This window comes from Gorilla gorilla, chromosome 1 (genome assembly GCF_029281585.2).
Source record: "Gorilla gorilla gorilla isolate KB3781 chromosome 1, NHGRI_mGorGor1-v2.1_pri, whole genome shotgun sequence".
Taxonomy (NCBI): domain Eukaryota; kingdom Metazoa; phylum Chordata; class Mammalia; order Primates; family Hominidae; genus Gorilla; species Gorilla gorilla.
In genome coordinates, this window is record NC_073224.2 from 102,680,359 (window position 1) to 102,700,657 (window position 20,299).

The 20,299-nt window shown below is 41.1% G+C and overlaps 1 protein-coding gene across 5 annotated transcripts in view; it reads left to right on the plus strand.

Moving 5' to 3' along the window:
- The window catches only part of NUP210L (nucleoporin 210 like), a 166,148-nt gene that overhangs the window by 26,304 nt on the left and 119,545 nt on the right, over positions 1 to 20,299 (plus strand). For all 5 annotated transcript variants that reach the window (XM_055360127.2, XM_055360113.2, XM_031010422.3 and 2 more), the window contains exons 8-12: positions 732 to 800; positions 2,668 to 2,774; positions 3,618 to 3,758; positions 10,037 to 10,174; positions 10,967 to 11,122. In XM_055360127.2, the coding sequence (XP_055216102.1) occupies positions 732 to 800; positions 2,668 to 2,774; positions 3,618 to 3,758; positions 10,037 to 10,174; positions 10,967 to 11,122 (611 nt within the window). The remainder of the gene's footprint in view (positions 1 to 731; positions 801 to 2,667; positions 2,775 to 3,617; positions 3,759 to 10,036; positions 10,175 to 10,966; positions 11,123 to 20,299) is intronic.

Consider the following 20,299-nt stretch of genomic DNA (forward strand, 5'->3'; position numbering starts at 1 on the left):
TGGCCAGTTATGTGTTTCTCAGAGCAGAAGTAATTTATTCTTAGCTTTTGGATGTAGTATATTTTTGAGAACAAAGCATATTCTTAATTAGATTGTATATAGACTGATACTGGAATAAATTTATATTTCTGCCAGGATTATCTGAAATGGTAGTGGTAGAATGAGGTATAAGTGACCCAGAAGTATCTTTGATGGCAAGCAGAGAACATTTTGGTATTAAACATTTACTGCAAATAACAGAAAATCAACTAGTAATTTTGAAACTATCTGTGGAGTTCTGGGCATTAGGCATGTTGCTGGATGGCAAGTCATGCCTCTCCCTCTGCCTCCATCAACAGTTCATCCCTTCAGCCAGAAGGTCTCTTCCTCCAGAATGGAGCCACTTTGTCCTGCTTCCATACTGGGCTCCTATGTAGGTATTTATTTGGAGAAAGGGATCTGCAGCTACATTAATATTAAAAGCACAAAGCATGATCTTTTTTCTCCCTATCTTCCTCAAATTTGAAATTCAAGAATATCTGACTCATAAGATGACTAAGAGTCCCTCAGACTTTTTGTAGAAGTATACACATTTAAGTTTTGGCTTTCCAAAGGATAATAAAAGATAGGATTTTTGTTTGTTTTCATTTGTGCATTTGTTTGTTTGTTTGTTGTTTGTTTGTTTTTCTCCTTTGGTACCTCACCTTTTCACCCAACTCTGGCTCACATGATTTCCTTAAGCAAAAATTAAGATGTTCATATGCGATCTGTGTCTGGACTCCCAAATTGCACCATATATGTTGTTGAGCCTGGATTTTTAGGTATTTTAGATCATACTTTTCAGAAAGATGGATAGCTTAAATGATTTCACTAAAATGAGTGCATTATACAGCATTTCTTCAACTTTCAACTTTCATTCTGGGACTTAATTTCAAATTCAACCTTACTTTGACATGTTTTATCAAATTGTTCTGATTAAATGCTATCACAAGAGTGAAGCATGTTGAAACAGATTGTGAAAAAAATATGAAAATCCGTATAATACAATTTTGAGGTTAGGAAAAGAAACTTTATACAAGGAAAAAAGAATCTTAATGCTCATAGGCCATATGAAACAATGAATCTGACTGAATGAAGCTGAAATATTGCCTGACACATTAGGAATGAGCTGAAAGTATGGTTTCTTCTTGTCTACAGATATAAGTGAAAGTGTTTCTTTTTTTTGTTTGTGTTTGTGTTTGTTTTTGTTTTTGTTTGAGACAGGGTCTTGCTCTGTCACCCAGGCTGGAATGCAGTGGCATGATCTTGGCTGACTGCAACCTCTGCCTCTCAGGCTCAAGCAATCTTCACACCTTAGCCTCCCAAGTAGCTAGGACTACAGGTGCGCCACCATGCCTGGCTAATTTTTGTTTTCTGTAAAGATGGGATTTTGCCACATTGCCCAGGCTGGTCTCAAACTCCTGAGCTCAAGCAATCTGCTCTCCTCGGCCTCCCAAAGTGCCAGAATTAGAGGTGTGAACCACCATGCCCAGCCTAAAGTGTTTCTTTATACCTGAGATGAGCTAAATTAAACCAGGATTTTTGGAACCCTAAATTATTATACAATTTTTTCTTTTTGGTCTGAGTCAGTGTCTGGCTCTGTTGCCCAGGCTGGAATGCAATGGGCTACAGCCCACTGTAGCCTCCAATTCCTGGGGTCAAATGATCCTTCCACCTCAGTCTCCTGAGTAATGGAACTATAGCCGCGAGCCACCACGTTCAGCTAATTTTTAATTTTTTTGTAGAGATGGGATCTTGCCGTGTTGCCCAGGCTGGTCTCAAACTCCTGGGTTCAAGCAATTCTCCCTTCTTGGCCTCCCAAAGTGCTAGGATTATAGGCGTGAGCCACCAGGCCAAGCCTTATACAATTTGAGAGAAGGAACTAAAAGATCTACTTTGGAGAGCTGGGTGCAGTGGTTCATGTCTAATTCCAGCACTTTGGGAGGCTGAGGCTGGTACATCGCTTGAGCCGAGGAGTTCGAGACCAGTGTGGGCAACATGATGAAACCCTGTCTCTACTATAAATGGAAGAATTAGCCAGGCGCAGTGTTCTAAGCCTGTAGTCCCAGCTACTCAGAAGACTAAGGTGGAAGGATCACCTGAGCCCAGGAGGTCGAGGCTGCAGTGGGTCATGATGACACCACTGCACTCCAGCATCTGTGACAGTGAGACCCTGTTTCAAAAAATAACAACAAAAAAATCTACTTTAGACCAGGCACAGTGGCTCAGGCCTGTAATTCCAGCACTTTGGGAGGCTGAGGCAGGCAGATCACTTGAGGCCAGGAGTTTGAGACCAGCCTGGCCAACATGGCAAAACCTCATCTCTACTAAAAATACAAAAATTAGCTGAGCATGCATGGTAACGCACACTGATAATCCCAGTTACTTGGGAGGCTGAGGCACAAGAATCAGTTGAACCCAGGAGGCAGAGGTTGCAGTGAGCTGAAAACATCACTGCACTCCAGCCTGGGTGACAAAGCAAGACTCTCAAAAAAAAAAAAAAAAAAAAAAGAACCTACTTTGGAAACCATCTCCATCTATTAGTAAATTTTGCTGTTTGAACAGCTTTATAAAGATTGTATTTTTAAATTCATTGTGTAGAAAAATGTTAGCCTCTTCTAATATTTTTGTTTCTTGATTTGTGTATAGGTTTCACTGTCCAACCTGGAAACCGATGGAGTCTAGAGGTGGGACAGGTATATGTCATTACAGTAGACGTCTTTGATAAAAGCAGCACAAAGGTCTATATTTCAGATGTGAGTCAGTCTTTTTTATTTTTCTGAGCTCCTTGTGGGGATAAGATACATAAGATGTAAAGTGGACCATCTTCCTGGCTAGAAAGCCCTCTTTCTTTCTTTGATTCTAGATTTTTACCTTTGGAAAAGCAAGTTGCTAATTTATTATTATCATTAATTCTCTTCTTCTTCTACTTTTTCTTCTTTTTTTTTTTTTTTAAAGAGACACAGTCTCGCTCTGTCACCCAGACTGGAGTACAGTGGTGTGATCATAGCTCACTGCAGCCTCCAACTTCTGGGCTCAAGCAATCCTCCTGCCTCAGCTGGGATTAAAGGCATAAGCAACCATGCCCAGCTAGTTCTGTTCTTGAGGAATGCTAAATCAGAAGTAAAAGATATAATTTGGTCAGAATTATAGAAAAGAGGTGAAATGAGTACCAGTGATAACACTTTGGAGGGTGTCCTCATTCTACAACTTCACATCCTAGATGGTTACCAGAGTTTTGTAGTGGTGAGAGTAGTAATATGAATATCAGATGTGAAGTATTGTACTCACTCTCTAGGGTCCTTATTTAATCCTGAGAACTGTCAATTTATAAAATGGTAAAAATTACACTAAAATTTGCATAAGCTTTGAGTCTTGCTATTCCTGATGTTTGCCATTGATAGATCTTTCAAAAACTAGTACCATTTTAAAATTATATCTCCCCAACTTTTAATTTCTATGAGGGAGAGCAAAAGTTTTGTTTTTATCTCTTTATTCCATGAATGCATAGCTACAGTTTTATAGATGCTTTGGGATTAAGATGACTTCAGGGAAAGAACATATCTTCAGGTTTGTGTTACTGTGGGGCTGATTTTCAGAATCTCAGGATTACACACGACTTTCCTAAGGAGTACTTTGAAGAGCAACTAACTACCGTGAATGGATCTTACCATATAGTAAAAGCCCTGAAAGATGGTGTTGTGGTAATAAATGCATCCCTGACCTCCATCATTTACCAGGTAGGAATTAAACAGACAGTGTTTGTATTCTAAGAACACTGAAGAAGCTTGGCTGACTTGTTGATTTGCAAGCAGATATATAGCATATACCACCTTTATCTTTCAGAAAAATAAATAAACAGATAAACAGCAAACTCGTAAGTGTATACCTCTACAAATTTTCTGTTCTAATCTATGTTATTGTACATTAAAATATCTGCATTTGCTGTCATTGTGTATATATCATTTGGGGTTTCAGGTTTCATTAAAAACATTTCTCTCCCTTCCTTTCTTTCTTCCTTCCTTCCTTTCTTTCAGAGAGGGCCTCATTTCATCAGCCAGGATGGAGTGCAGTGGTGCACTCATGGCTCACTGCAGCCTGGACCTCCCAGGCTCAAGCAATCCTCCCACCTTAGCCCCCCAAGTAGCTGGGACTACAGGAACATGCCACCACACCTGGCTAATTTTTGTTTTTGTTTAGTTTTTTGAGTCAGAGTCTCACTCTGTTGCCCAGGCTGGAGTGCAGTGGCGTGGTCTTGGCTCACTGCAACCTCTGCTTCCTGGGTTCAAGCGATTCTCCTGCCTCAGCCTCCTGTGTAGCTGGGGTTATAGGCATCCACCACCATGCCTGGCAAATTTTTGTATTTTTAGTAGAGACAGGGTTTCACCATGTTGGCCAGGCTGGCCTTGAACTCCTGGCCTCAAGTGATTCACCCGCCTCAGCCTCCCAAAGTGCTGGGATTACAGGCATGAGCCACCACAACCGGCCACACCTGGCTAATTTTTAAATTTTTTGTAAAGAAGGCATTTCACTGTGTGGCACAGGCTGGTCTTGAACTCTTAGGCTCAAGTCTCAAGTGATCCTTCCATGTCAGCCTCCCAAAGTGCTGGGATTATAGGTGTGAGCCACTACACTCAGCCATAATGTATTTCATATGCACATTTCCATGTGTCATCATGTCCACAGAGCGTACTTTATTTTTCTTTTTTTGGAGACAAGTCTCACTCTGTCACCCAGGCTGGAGTGCAATGGCATCATCATAGCTCACCTGCAGCCTCGACCTCCTGGGCTCAAGTGATTCTCCTGCCTTAGCCTTCCAAGTAGCTGGGACTACAGGCGTGTGCCACCACACCCAGCTAATTTTTATATTTTTTGTAGAGACAGGTTCTTGCTATGTTGCCCACAATGGTCTCAAACTCCTAGGCCCAAGTGTTCCTCCTGCCTTGGCCTCCCAAAGTGTTGGGATTACAGGTGTGAGCCACCACTACCAGGTGCATAGAGTACTATTAATTCTAAAAATCCAAAGGTTTAATATGCCAATTTATTTACCCATGCCCCAAACATTGAATGTTTGCATTTTTTCCATTTTTTTTTTACTGTTGTAAATGGCATAACTGAGTATCTTTGTATATTTTTTTTCATTTTGGATTATTTCCATACTGTGTAACAACAGAAATGGTTATTGAGTAAAGGGATAAGGAATGAATCTGTTTCTAATGCCTCCAAAATACATAAGTATCCTGATTTTTACTAGCCTGCCAAACCCGCTTTCCTCTCCCAAACCTACTTTTTCTCCAATGCTCCTTTCACTCAGTTTAGACAAAATCCAAAGTCACCCTTGACTCTGCCTTCTCCCTCAGCTTCTGTATTCAATACATTATTAAGTGCCATGTCAATTCTTCTAAATGCCCGTCAAATCTATTTTTTTTTTTACCATCCCCATTGTGCTCTCTCTCTCTCTCTTTTTTTTTTTTTCTTTTTGAGATGGAGTCTCACTCTGTTGCCCAGGCTGGAGTGCAGTGGCGCGATCTCAGCTCACTGCAACCTCCGCCTCCTGTGTTCATTCGATTCTCCTGCCTCAGCCTCCCAAGTAGCTAGGACTACAGGCGTGTGCCACCACGCCCGGCTAATTTTTGTAATATTTTTAGTAGAGATGGGGTTTCACCATATTGGCCAGGCTGGTCTTGAACTCCTGACCTTGTGAACCGCCCACCTTGGACTCCCAAAGTGCTAGGATTACAGGCGTGAACCACCGCGCCCAGGCTCTCTCTCTCTTTTTTTTTTTTAATTGAGACAGGGTCTCACTCTGTCACCCAGGCTGGACTGCAGTGGCACCATCACGGTTTACTGCAGCCTTGACCTCCTGGGCCCAAGTGATCCTCCTACCTCAGCCTCCTGAGTAGCTGGGACTACAGGTGCATTCCACCACTCCCAGCTAATTTTTTTGTAGAGATGAGTTTCACCATGTTGCCCTGGCTGGTCTCAAACTCCTGAACTCAGGTGATCCACCCACCTCAGCCTCCCAAGGTGCTGGGATTAGAGGTGTGAGCCACTGCACCTGGCCCTGGAACTGCCATACTGTTTTCTACAGTGGCTGCACCATGTTACATTCCACCAGCAATGTATAAGTGTTCCTATTTCTCCACAACCTTGTCAACACTTGTTATTTTCTGTTTTGTTTTCTTTGAGATGGAGTTTTGCTCTGTTGCCCAGACTAGAGTGCAGTGGCGCAATCTCGGCTCACTGCAACCTCCACCTCCTGAGTTCACACCATTCTCCTGCCTCAGCCTCTGAGTAGCTGGGACTACAGACGCCTGCCACCATGCCCGGCTAATTTTTTGTATTTTTAGTAGAAACGGGGTTTCACTGTGTTAGCCAGGATGGTCTTGATCTCCTGACCTCGTGATCTGCCTGCCTCGGCCTCCCAAAGTGCTGGGATTACAGGCGTGAGCCACCGCGCCGGGCCTGTTTTGTTTTTAAATAATAGCCATCCTAATGGGTAATAAGTAGTATCTAATTGTGGTTTTCATTTTCCTTTTCCTAATGATTAGTGTATGGGAAGTTTTTAAACTATGAATTCAATTTTAAAAATATATATACAGCCATTCATGTTATTTGGTAGTTTGTATCTTTGAAGGAATTTGTCCATTTTATCTAAGTGGTTGAATTTATCACATAAAGTTGTTCAAAATATTGTTTTACTAGTCTTTTGTTGTCTATAAAATCTGTAGTGATGTCCCCTTATTAATTCCTGATATTGGTCATTTATGTCTCTCTTGTTTTCTTTCTGAGTCTGGCTAGAGGTTTATAAATGTTATTGAGTTTTTCAAAGAACAACTGTTGGTTTCATTGACTTTTCTCTATTTGTCTGTTTTCTATTTCATTCATTTATGCTTTTGTATTATTCTCTTTCTTTTGCTTCGTTTGGATTTAGTTTGCTTTTCTTTTTAAAGTTTCTTTTTCTTGTTTTTTTTTTTTGAGATGGAGTCTTACTGTTGCCCAGGCTGGAGAGCAGTGGAACGATCTTGGCCCACTGCAACCTCCGCCTCCGGGGTTCAAGTGATTCTCCTGCCTCAGCCTCCCGAGCAGCTGGGATTACAGGTGCCCGCCACCATGCCCAGCTAATTTTTGTATTTTTAGTAGAGACGGGGTTTCACTATGTTGGCCAGACTGGTCTCAAACTCCTGATCTCAGGTGATCCACCCGCCTTGGCCTCCCAAAGTGCTAGGATTACAGGCGTGAGCCACCGCTTTCAGCCTTTAAAGTTTCTTATGGTGGAAGAACTTTATGATGGATCATTGGGTTATATCCTTCTTCTTTTTCAATATAAGCACTTCTGCCATATTCTATTGGTTATTCAGACCAATCCTAAAACAATGTATACTACATAATGGGGACTACACAAGGGGATGAATACCAGGAGTCAGAAATCTTTGGGGGCCATCTTTTAGTCTAGTTATCATAGATAGGTGCTCCAAATTCGTTCTGGGTTCCCTGATATTAGACTTAAATGATTTAATGAACCTGTTTCCAGTAATAAAGTGAGCGCTGGTATTCCATGGCATGCAATAGCAAAACAGCTGTTTAAATTATTACCTGTAGACACACTCCAGTCAAGTGCATAGAGAAGGCAAAGCTTTAGGTAACCAACTGGTTGCTCCCATAAAACATTACAGTGAAAGTAAGGGATTTAATATGATTGATCATTGTTGCTAAATGTGCTGGATAGTGTGGGGAAAGAAAATGGTTACATCAGGGCTTTAAATTCCCAGCACGAGATCCCCATAAGAGATCTAAAAGTTTCTCTGACTATCCTTGAAGAAGATCTCACTACCAGATTATTATACCTTGTCTGCAATCATGTGATTAAAATCAACAATAAAGGGATTTTTAAAGTACATATTTATAAATTTAATAATGCACTACTTTTTTTTTTTGAGACGGAGTCTCGCCCTGTCTCCCAGGCTGGTGTGCAATGGTGTGATGTCAGCTCACTGCGACCTCCGCCTCATGGGTTCAAGTGATTATCCTGCCTCAGCCTCGTGTGTAGCTGGGATTACAGGTGCGTGCCACCATGCCTGGCTAATTTTTTGTATCTTTAGGTAGAGACGGGGTTTCACCATGTTGGCCAGGCTGTTCTCGAACTCCTGACCTCGTGATCTGCCCGCCTCGGATAATGCATTTCTTTTTTTTTTTTTTAATTATTATACTTTAAGTTCTAGGGTACATGTGCACAATGTGCAGGTTTGTTACGTATGTATACATGTGCCATGTTGGTGTGCTGCACCCATTAACTCATCATTTACTTTAGGTATATCTCCTAATGCTATCCTTCCCCCCTCCCCCAACCCCACGACAGGCCCTGGGGTGTGATGTTCCCCTTTCTGTGTCCAAGTGCTCTCATTGTTCAATTCCCACCTATGAGTGAGAACATACGGTGTTTGGTTTTTTGTCCTTGCGATAGTTTGCTGAGAATTATGGTTTCCAGCTTCATCCATGTCCCTACAAAGGACATGAACTCATCCTTTTTTATGGCTGCATAGTATCCAGAATCTACAAAGAACTCAAACAAATTTACAAGAAAAAAACAACCCCATCAAAAAGTGGGCAAAGGATATGAACAGACACTTCTCAAAAGAAGACATTTATGCAGCCAACAGACACATGAAAAAATGCTCCTCATCACTGGCCGTCAGAGAAATGCAAATCAAAACCACAATGAGATACCATCTCACAACAGTTAGAATGGCAATCATTAAAAAGTCAGGAAACAACAGGTGCTGGAGAGGATGTGGAGAAATAGGAACGCTTTTACACTGTTGGTGGGACCGTAAACTAGTTCAACCATTGTGGAAGACAGTGTGGCGATTCCTCAAGGATCTAGAACTAGAAATACCACTTGACCCAGCCATCCCATTACTGGGTATATACCCAAAGGATTATAAGTCATGCTGCTATAAAGACACATGCACACGTATTTTTATTGTGGCACTATTCACAATAGCAAAGACTTGGAACCAACCCAAATGTCCATTAGTGATAGACTGGATTAAGAAAATGTGGCACATATACACCATGGATAATGCACTTCTAAATACAGTTGTCCCTTAGTATATGGGGGGAACTGGTTTCAGGACCCCACATATACCAAAATCCACACATACTCAAGTCCTACATTCGGCCCTGTAGAACCTTATTATTTATTTATTTATTTGGTTTTTTGTTTGTTTGTTTGTTGAGACCAGGTTTCCCTATTGTTGCCCAGGCTGGAGTGCAATGGTGTGATCTCAGCTTACTGCAACCTACGCCTCCCAAGTTCAAGCAATTCTCCTGTCTCAGCCTCCCAAGTAGCTGGAGTTACAGGCATGCACCACACGCTCAGCTAATTTTTTGTGTTTTTAGTAGAGATGGGGTTTCACCATGTTGGCCAGGCTGGTTTTGAACTCCTGACCTCAGGTGATCCACCCACCTCGTCCTCCCAAAGTGCTGGGATTATAGACATGAGCCACCTCTCCCAGCCAGCCCTGTAGAACCTTACACAAAAAGTTGGCCCTCTATATATGGGTGGGTTTTGCTTGTTTTTAAGTATGAGGTGAATTTCTTACCTTAGCACCTTTAAATGTTCTCATTTTCTTCTGAATAGCTTATAGTATCCCTTTGCCTTTACAGTTTATGGATGTCCAGGGTTCTTTCTTCTGAAAGTATGGTTTCCCTTACTATGTTGATTTTTTTAAAAACCTCTTTTATTTCAGGGAATTTTAAGCTATTTTCCCTGATTCTGATAATTAGTTTAGGTCTAGCACAACCCTTTTCATTATTATTTCATTTTCATTATTATTGAACCATAGTAGCTATGCTTATTTAATGAAGAGAAATATTTATTTATTTCTTTTGTAGATAGAAACTGGTTGAGTAATTTATGAGCATACCATTTTGCTGATGTTTTGAGTATATGAATGTGTATTATAAGAATAGTCCTTATAAAATATATTTTGCTCCTTTTTTCCTGCTCTTATAGAATAAAGATATTCAGCCTATAAAATTTCTAATCAAACACCAACAAGAAGTGAAGATTTATTTTCCCATCATGCTTACACCCAAATTTCTGGCATTTCCTCATCATCCTATGGGAATGTTATATCGTTATAAAGTACAGGTATGGTGTCCTATAAGGCTTCACAAGGACATAAGCCGGTTTCTCTAATAGCTTAATTTATTGAAATTTGATTAATGTTACATTTATTTCCTCCCAATCCTAAAAGTATAACTTGGGTTTTGGTGACAACCAAAATTATACTCTTGAAAAATGTCATCTATGACAAGACTTGGTTACAGATGCTTTCTGTCTCTCTTCCCAATATCCTTTCCTTGTGAGTTTTATAAAGTTCTGTTGTGTCTTTTTTTGACATTTTGTGACACTACCATTACTTTGCCTCCCTTTAGTATTTCTCTTGCCTGTTAAGGTACTTTACTATAGTGTCACAGTTTCTTTTCTTTCTTTCTTTCTTTTTTTTTTTCTGAGACAGAGTTTTGCTCTTGTTGGCCAGGCTGGAGTGTAATGGCACAATCTTGGCTCACTGCAACCTCTGTCTCCCAGGTTGAAGCGATTCTCCTGCCTCAGCCTCCGGAGTAGCTGGGATTACAGGCATGTGCCACCACTCCCGGCTAATTTTGTATTTTTAGTAGAGACAGGGTTTCACCATGTTGGCCAGGCTGGTCTCGAACTCCTGACGTCAGGTAATCCACCCACCTTGGCCTTCCAAAGTGCTGGGATTACAGGTGTGAGGCACCATGCCCAGCCTAGTGTCACAGTTTCTAATGTGTCCAAAAATAATTTATTACATTATGTTATTATTTTGTAAACTTTATTTCACCAGTCAAGTTTTACATTTTCACTTAAATTTTATTTTCTTCCGATTGTAATTAAATGTAATGTGCGTTTTCACAGGTAGAGGGTGGCAGTGGCAACTTTACCTGGACTTCTTCTAATGAAACAGTGGTCATAGTAACCACGAAAGGAGTGGTGACTGCAGGTCAGGTCAGGGGGAATAGTACTGTTTTGGCCCGAGATGTACAAAATCCCTTTCGATATGGAGAAATTAAGGTAAATGACTCTCCAGATATTCTTATTACCCCTACAACACTACTGTCTAAATTTAAGTAATTAACACACTTTAAAAAAAGAGCCCAACATGGCTATTTAAAAATATTACTCACATTCAGTCAAGAAATACTTTTTTTTTTGGAGACAGATGTTGCTCTGTTTCCCAGGCTGCAGTGCAGTGGCAAGATCTCAGCTCACTCACTGCAACCTCTGCCTCCCCGGTTCCAGTAATTCTCCTGCCTCAGCCTCCTGAGTAGCTGGGATTACAGGTGCCCACTACCACACCTGGCTAATTTTTGTATTTTTAGTAGAGGTGGGGTTTCTCCATGTTGGCCAGGCTGGTGTCAAACTCCTGACCTCAGGTGATCCGCCTGCCTCGGCCTCCCAAAGTGCTGGGATTACAGGCGTAAGTCACTGCACCCAGCCAGAAATACTTATTTTAAAAATATTTCTATAACTAGGTTGAATCTTGCTTCACTTAATAGTCACTTATTTAACATCTATGTTTGTTTCCTCATAGGATGATGTTAGTATCCACCTCGAAGGTTATTATCAGAATTATTGAAAAATGTTTTTAACTGGAAAATTTGAGGAAAAAAATGATGAAATGCATTCTGTATTTATTATACTAATTATAAAAACACATGTAAAACTGAAAACAGTAATAGGTAACATTTTGAGCATTTGTTACAGTGCTCTACAAGTTCAGAGAAACTTCCCTTGTAATGAACTATAGACATGATCACTGAAAGTATAGTCTTTGTTGTCAGGATTAAATGAGATAGTGTTTACTCCAGTGCTTGGCATATATTTAATATTTAATTAACGTTAACTTTTTTGTTATAGTTATACATATGATTTTTAAATGGCCTTTATAGTAACTTTATCTCTAGTGTCATATTTTGGTTTGTCAATCTGTTACTAAAAGATTGAAAACTCTTTTTTAGTATATTATGTAACCATTTTCCTATTTTTCTCCTTTATTTTTTCTTTTTTTGAGACTGAGTCTTGCTCTGTTGCCCAGACTGGAGGGCAATGGCATGATCATAGCTCACTGCAGCCTCAAACTCCTAGGACTCAAGCAGTTCTCCCGCCTTGGCCTCCCAAGTAGCTAGGACTACAGATATGCACCACCCCACACAGTTAATTTATTATTTTTGTAGAGACAGGGTCTCACTGTGTTGCCCAGGCTGGTCCCAAACTCCTGGCCTCAAGTGATCCTCCTGTCTTGGCCTTCCAAAGTGCAAGGATTACAGGTGTGAGCCACTGTACCCAGCCCCAGTTTTTTTTTTTTTTTTTCCCTGAGATGGAGTCTCACTCTGTTGCCCAGGCTGGAGTGCAGTGGCGTGATCTCAGCTCACTGCAACCTCCGCCTTTCAGGTTCAAGCAATTCTCCTGCCTCAGCCTCCTGAGTAGCTGGGACTACAGGCACTCGCCAACACACCCAACTAATTTTTTTTTTTTTTTTTTTTTTTTTTTGAGATGGAGTCTCTCTCTGTCGCCAAGGCTGGAGTGCAGTGATGCGATCTTGGCTCACTGCAAGCTCTGCCTCCCAGGTTCACCCCATTCTCCTGCCTCAGCCTCCCGAGTAGCTGGGACTACAGGCATGTGCCACCATGCCCGGCCAATTTTTTGTATTTTTAGTAGAGATGGGGTTTCACCGTGCTAGCCAGGCTGGTCTCTATCTCCTGACCTCGTGATCCACCTGCCTCGGCCTCCCAAAGTGCTGGGATTACAGGCATGAGTCACCGCGCCTGGCCTAATTTTTTGTATTTTCAGTAGAGACGGGGTTTCACCATTATGGCCAGGCTGATCTCGAACTCCTGACCTCAAGTGATCCGCCCACCCCGGCCTTCCAAAGTGGTGGGATTACAGGCATGAGCCACTGCGCCCAGCCCCAGCCCCATTTTTAATATATGTTGCTGTTCTCTATAGGACTTAATAGTTTGCCATCACTCAGTGAACATTTATTATCTCGTAGGTATTATTGGACATTCAGAGATACATAACACATGATCCCTATCTTAAAGTATTTAAAGTATAACTAGGAAGATATATTGACATGAAAAAAGTCAAATAACATTTTAAGAAAATGATATGTGAGATATTTAAAGCCCTGTATGACTGAGAACTACTTGAATTGTACAGTAAGTGCTATTAGTTTGTAAAAGAGAAATCCTTGTGTATGGGATTATCAGAGACTATTATGAAAGAGGTTGTAACTTGAATAAGACTTTTGGAGGATGGAATAAAAGTAAGGCCCAAGGGTCAAATTTAGAGTGCTTCCTTATTTGGTAAATAAACTTTTTTCAGAACACAGCTACTCCCATTCATTTACATATTGTCTGTGGCTGCTTTCAAGCCACACTGCTGAGTTAGTAGTTACCACGGAGACTGTGTAGCCTCAATAAGTCTAAAATGTTTACTATCTAGCTCTTTACAGAAAGCTTTGCCAATCCTTGCTGTAGGGAACCAATACAGGCTTTTAACAGGTCAATGGTATGGTAAGGTCTCTGTTCTGAAAGATATCTAATTATTTTTATAATCAGACAATAACAGCCATCATACTAAAAAACAAAAGATACTTGCTGGTGCTATAGACTAGTAGATTAGAATGGATTGAAGGGAGAAAGTGAAGGCAAAAACTTCAGTTAAGTTTGAACTAGTGAGATGGTATTGAGAATAGCAGGAAATGGACCAAATGAGAATCTTTTTTAACAGGTAAATCAATCAGATTTGATTGAGCAGGGAAGCCACAGAGATGATGTGGAGGTTTCTCACTTTGCCAGCGGGGTGGATAGAAAATACAAGAGGCTGGGAGTGGTGGCTCACACATGTAATCCCAACACCTTTGAGTGGCCAAGGCAGGAGGGTGGCTTGAGGCCAGGAGTTTGAGACCAGCCTGGACAACAAAGCAAGACCCCCCCCATCTCTTAAAAAAAAAATTAACCAGGCATAGTGGCACATGCCTGTAGCTAGCTACTGAGGCAGGAGGATCGCTTGAGGCCAGGAGTTTGAGGTTGCGGTGAACTATGATCACGCCTCTGCACTCTAGCTTAGGCAAGAGTGAGACCCTGTCTTTAAAAAAAGAAAAGAAAATACAAAAAAATGGAAAAGATGATGAATTTAGTTTTGGATACATTTAGCGTAATGCACCTGTGGAGCATCTAAGTAGATGTTTTTAATTGGAAATAGGGGTCTGAAGTTCAACTGAAAGATTAGGGCTGGAGAGTTTGCATATGGTTAGTCACTGAAGCTTTGGGACTGGATAAGTTTTCCCAGGAAGAACATATGGATCCTGTGTAATGTAAATGTCACTTTAAGAAACATAGGAAGAGGAACTAGCAGAAGAAACACAGAAAGTGGCAAAAATGACAAAATAAAAGATATTTTATTTTATTTTATTTATTAATTTTTTTGAGATGGGGTTTCTATTGCCCAGGTTCAATGCAGTGGCACGATCGTGGCCTACTCCAGCCTTGACCTCAAGCAATCCTCCCACCTCAGCCTTCCAAGTAGCTGGGACTACAGGCGTGTACCACTACGCCTGGCAATTTTTTTTTTTTTTTTGAGATGGAGTCTTGCGCTGTTGCCCAGGCTGGAGTGCAGTGGTGCGATCTTGGCTCATTGCAACCTCCGCCTCTCGAGTTCAAGCAATTCTCCTGCCTCAGCCTCCCGAGTAGCTGGGGTTACAGGCGCCCACTACCGCACCCAGCTAATTTTTGTATTTTTAGTAGAGACGGGGTTTCACCATGTTAGCCAGGCTGGTCTTGAACTTCTGAACTCGGCCTCCCAAAGTGCTGGGATTACAGGTGTGAGCCACCACACTCGGCTTTTTTTTTTTTTTTTGAGATGGAGTCTTGCTCTGTTGTCCAAGCTGGAGTGCCGTGGCCAGATCTCAGCTCACTGCAACCTCCACCTCCCAGGTTCAAGCGATTCTCCTGCTTCAGCCTCCTGAGTAGCTGGAATTACAGGCACGTGCCACCACGCCTGGCTAATTTTTGTATTTTTAGTAGAGACGGGGTTTCACCATATTGGCCAGGCTGGTGTTGAACTCCTGACCTTGTGATCTGCCCGCCTTGGCCTCCCAAAATGCTGGGATTACAGGCGTGAGCCACCACGCCTGGCCTAATACATTAGTCTTTACAGGCCACATATAGTCACTATCTCATATTCTTTTTTGTGGTTGTTATTGTTTTATTTTACAACCTTTTAAAAATGTAAAAACTGTTCTTAGCTCATTGTACAAAAACAGGTTGTATACAGGCCGTAGTTTGCCAGACCCCTCCTACATGGAGTTAGATGCTTTAAAGAGATCAATAAATTTAAAAATGTAGAGTGACATGTTTAGCACCTTGTGGGTGTGTTTATGTGTGTGTGCGTATATAAAAGAGACCTGGACCGTTACATTGTGTATAATAGTAAATAACATATATATATATAATGTATTTATATATGTTCATGTGTATGTAAATATTTAAGGAATGATTTCTTCTTTTTCTTAACAGTTTTAAATTTTATATATATATACGTATATATATATACATATATATACACGTATATATATGTATATATATACATATATATACATATATATATGTGTGTGTATATATATATATATATGTATATATATACCTTTTTTTTTTTTTTTAAGACAGGGTTTCTCTCCCATCACCCCGGCTGGAGTGCAGTGGTACACTCTCAGCTCATTACAACCTCCATCTCCTGGGCTCAAGCAATCCTCCTGCCTCAGCCTCCCAAGTAGCTGAAACTACAGGCATGCATCACCAAGCCCAGTCAATTTTTGTATTTTTAATACAGACAGGGTTTCACCATGTTGGCCAGGCTTGCCTCAAACTCCTGACCTCAGGTGATCCACCTGCTTTGTCCTCCCAAAGCGCTAGGATTATAGCCATGAGCCACTGCACCTGGCCTTTTTTTTTTTTTTTTTTTTCCCCAGACAGGGTCTCATTCTGTTGCCCATGCTGGAGTGCAGTGATGCAACCTCAGCTCACTGCAACCTCCACCTCCTGGTCTCATCCAATCTTCCCACCTGAGCTTTTCAAGTAGCTGGGACTACAGATGTATACCACCATGCTCAGCTTTTTTTTTTTAAACTTTTTTTAGAGACAGGGTCTCCCTATATTGCCCAGGGTGGACTTGAACTCCTGGGCTCAAGCGATCTTCCTGCCTTGGCCTCCCAAAGTGCTGTAATTTTTAATCTTCAGGTGTACGTGGTAGGTGTATATATTTATGGGATACATGAGATATTTTGATATGGCCATACAATGCATAATAGTCACATCAGGGTAAACAGAGTATCCATCACATCACCTCAAGAATTTATCCTTTCTTTGTGTTACAAACATTCCAGTTATACTATTTTAGTTATTTTAGCAATGTGTTTTTAGAGACAAGTTCTTGCTCTGTCACCCAGGCTTGAATGCAGTGGCAGGAACATGACTCACTGCAGCCTTGGCCTCCGGGGCTCAAGCAATCCTCCCACCTCAGCCTCCCGAAGTGTTAGGATTACAGGAGTGAGCAACTGTGTCTGGCCATTAATGATTTTTTAAAAAAATGTGTTGTTGAGGCCAGGCGCAGTGGCTCAAGCCTGTAATCCTAGCACTTTGAGAGGCCGAGGCAGGCAGATCACAAGGTCAAGAGATCAAGACCATCCTGGCCAACATGGTGAAACCCCTTCTCTACTAAAAATACAAAAAATTAGTCAGGCATGGTGGTACGCACCTATAGTCCCAGCTACTCGGGAGGTTGAGGCAGGAGAATTGCTTAAACCTGGGAGGCAGAGGTTGCAGTGAGCTGAGATCGCGCCATTGCACTCCAGCCTGGGCAACAGAATGAGACTCCATCTGAAAAAACAAAACAAAACAAAAAAAAAGTGTTGTTGAATTTGGTTTACTAATATTTTGTCAAGAGTTTTTCCATCATGTTCATCAGGGATATTGGCCTGTAGTGTTTTTTTTTTTTTTAATAAGTCTTTGTCTGGTTTTTGTATCAGGGTAATACTGACCACATAGAATAAGTTTGGACGTATTCTCTTCTCTATTTTTCAAAATACTTTGAGTAGGATTAGAATTAGTTCTTTTTTAAATGTTTAGTAAAATTTAGCCATGAATCCATCAAGTCCTGGGCTTTGTTTTGCTGGGAGACTTTTATTGCAGCTTCGATCTCATTACTTGTTATTAGTCTTTTCAGGCTTTGGATTTCTTCATAGTTCAATCTTGGTAGGTTGTATATGTCTAGGAATTTATCCATTTCTTGTAGGTTTTCCAATTTATTGACATATAATTGCTCATAGTAGCCCCTAATGATCCTTTAAATTTCTGTGGTATTGGTTATAATATCTTCTTTTTCATCTCAGATTTTACTTTTATTATTTATTATTTATATATTTTATTTATTTATCTAGTTTTTGAGACTGAATCTCACTCTGTCGCCCAGGCTGGAGTGCAGTGGTGCGATCTGGGCTCACTGCAACCTCTGCCTCCTGGGTTCAAGTGATTCTCATGCCTCAGCCTCCCGAGTAGCTGGGATTATAGGCGCCTGCTACCACGCCTGGCTAATTTTCGTATTTTTAGTAGAGATAGGGTTTCACCATGTTGGCCGGGCTGGTCTCAAACTCCTGACCTCAGGTGATCTCCCGGCCTTGGCCTCCCAAAGTGGTGGGATTACAGGCATGAGCCACCGTGCCCAGCCAGATTTTACTTATTTGGGTCATCTCTCTCTCTCTCTTTTTTTTTTTTTTTTAGTCTGGCTAAAGGTTTGTCGATTTTGTTTATCTTTTCAAAAAACCAACTCTTCATTTTGTTGATCTTTTGTATTTTTTTATTTCATTTATTTCTGCTCTGATTTTTATTATTTATTCTACTAATTTTGGCTTTGGTTTGCTCTTGCTTTTGCAGTTTTGTTTTTCTTTTTTTTCAGGCAAGGTCTTGCTCTGTTGCCCAGGCTGCAGTACAGCGGTGAGATCACAGCTTACTGCAGCCACTACCTCCCAGGCCCAAGTTATCTTCCTGCCGCAGTCTCCCAAGTAGCTGGGAATACAGGTGAACACCACCACGCCAGCTGATTTTTGTATTTTTTGTAGAGACAAGGTTTCACCATGTTGTTCAGGCTGGTCTTGAACTCCTGGGCTCCAGCAATCCACCTGCTTCAGCCTCCAAAAGTATTGGGATTACAGGCATGAACCACTGTGTCCAGCCAACTTTTCCAGTTCTTTAAGATACTTCGGCTGGGTGCGGTGGCTCACACCTGTAATCCCAGCAATTTGGGAGGCCGAGGCAGGTGGATCACAAGATCAAGAGATTGAGACCATCCTGACCAACATGGTGAAACCCTGTCTCTACTAAAAATACAAAAATTAGCCAGGCATGGTGGTGTGCCCCTGTAATCCCAGCTACTCAGGAGGCTGAGGCAGGAGAATTGCTTGAACCCAGGAGGCGGAGGTTGCAGTGAGCTGAGATTGCACCACAGCACTCTGGCCTGGCAACAGAGCAAGACTCCGTCAAAAAAAAAAAAAATACAACATTGGGTTGTTTTTTTCAAGTTTTTCTACCTTTTTTTTTTGAGACAGAGTTTTGCTCTTGTTTCCCAGGCTGGAGTGCAGTGGCGTGATCTTGGCTCACTGCAACCTGTGCCTCCTGGGTTCAAGTGATTCTCCTGCCTCAGCCTCCTGAGTAGCTGGGATTACAGGTGCACATTTCCATGCCCTGCTAATTTTTTGTATTTTTATTAGAGATGGGGTTTCATCACGTTGGCCAGGCTGATCTGAAACTCCTGACCTCAGGTGATCCACCTGCCTCAGCCTCCCAAAGTGCAGGGATTATAGGTGTGAGCCACCGCACCTGGCCTCTACTTTTTTGATGTAGGCATTCATTACTATAAACTTTCCTCTTAGTACTGCTTTCACTGTATCTCATAGGTTTTGTTATGTTGTGTTTTCATTTTTGTTTTTTTCAAGAAATTTTAAAATCTTCTTAATTTCTTCATTGATATGCTGGTCATTCAGGAGCAAGTTGTTTAATTTCAATGTGTTTGTATAGTTTCCAAAATTCCTCTTGTTACTGATTTCTAGTTTTAGTACACTGTAGTCAGAGAGGATATTTGACATAGTTTCAATTTTTTTGAATTTTTGAACAATTGTTTTGGGCCTAATGTAGTCTATTCTTGAATATGATCAAGAATACTCATTCTTGCTGAGGAGATGAGTGTGTATTCTGCAGCCATTGAATGAAAAGTTCTGTAAATATCTATTAAATCCTTTTGGTGTACATTGTAGACTAAGTTTGATGTTTCTTTGTTGATTATCTGTCTGGATAATCTGTTCATTGTTGAAAGTAGGGTGTTGAAGTCTCCAGCTATTAATGTAGTGAGGTCTATAGCTCTCTTAAGCTCTAATAATATTTGCCTTATACATCTGGATCCTCCAGTATTGGGTGTATATATATTTATAATTGTTATATCCTCTTGCTGAATTGACCCCTTTATCATTACATAATGGCCTTCTTTTTCTCTTTTTATAGTTTGTCCTGAAATCTATTTTGTCTGATATAAGCATAGCTATTCTTGCTCTTTTTTGGTTTCCATTGGCATGGAATCTTTTTCCATCTCTTTATTTTCAGTCTACGTGTGTCTTTATAGGTGAAGCGTGTTTCTTGTAGGCAACAGATTGTTGGGTTTTTGTTTTTGTTTTTGTTTTTGAGATGGAGTTTCACTCTTGTTGCCCAGGCTGGAGTGCGATGGCATGATCTCGGCTCACCGTAACCTCTGCCTCCCAGGTTCAAGCAGTTCTCCTGCCTCAGCCTCCCGAGTAGCTGGGATTACAGGCATGTGCTACTACGCCCAGCTAATTTTATATTTTTAGTAGAGACGGGGTTTCTCCATGTTGGTCAGGCTGGTCTCGAACTGCCAATCTCAGGTGATCTGCCTGCCTTGGCCTCCCAAAGTGCTGGGATTATAGGCGTGAGCCACTGTGCTCAGCCTTTTCAAAAAAAATCTATTCAGTCACTCTATCTTTTTTGATTGGAGAGTTTGTCCATTTAAATTCAATGTTATTATTGATAAATAAGAACTTACTCCTGCCATTTTTAATTTGTTTTCTGGTTGTTTTGTGGTCTTCTCTTCCTTCTGTCCTTCCTTCCTGCCTTCTTCCTTTTTGTG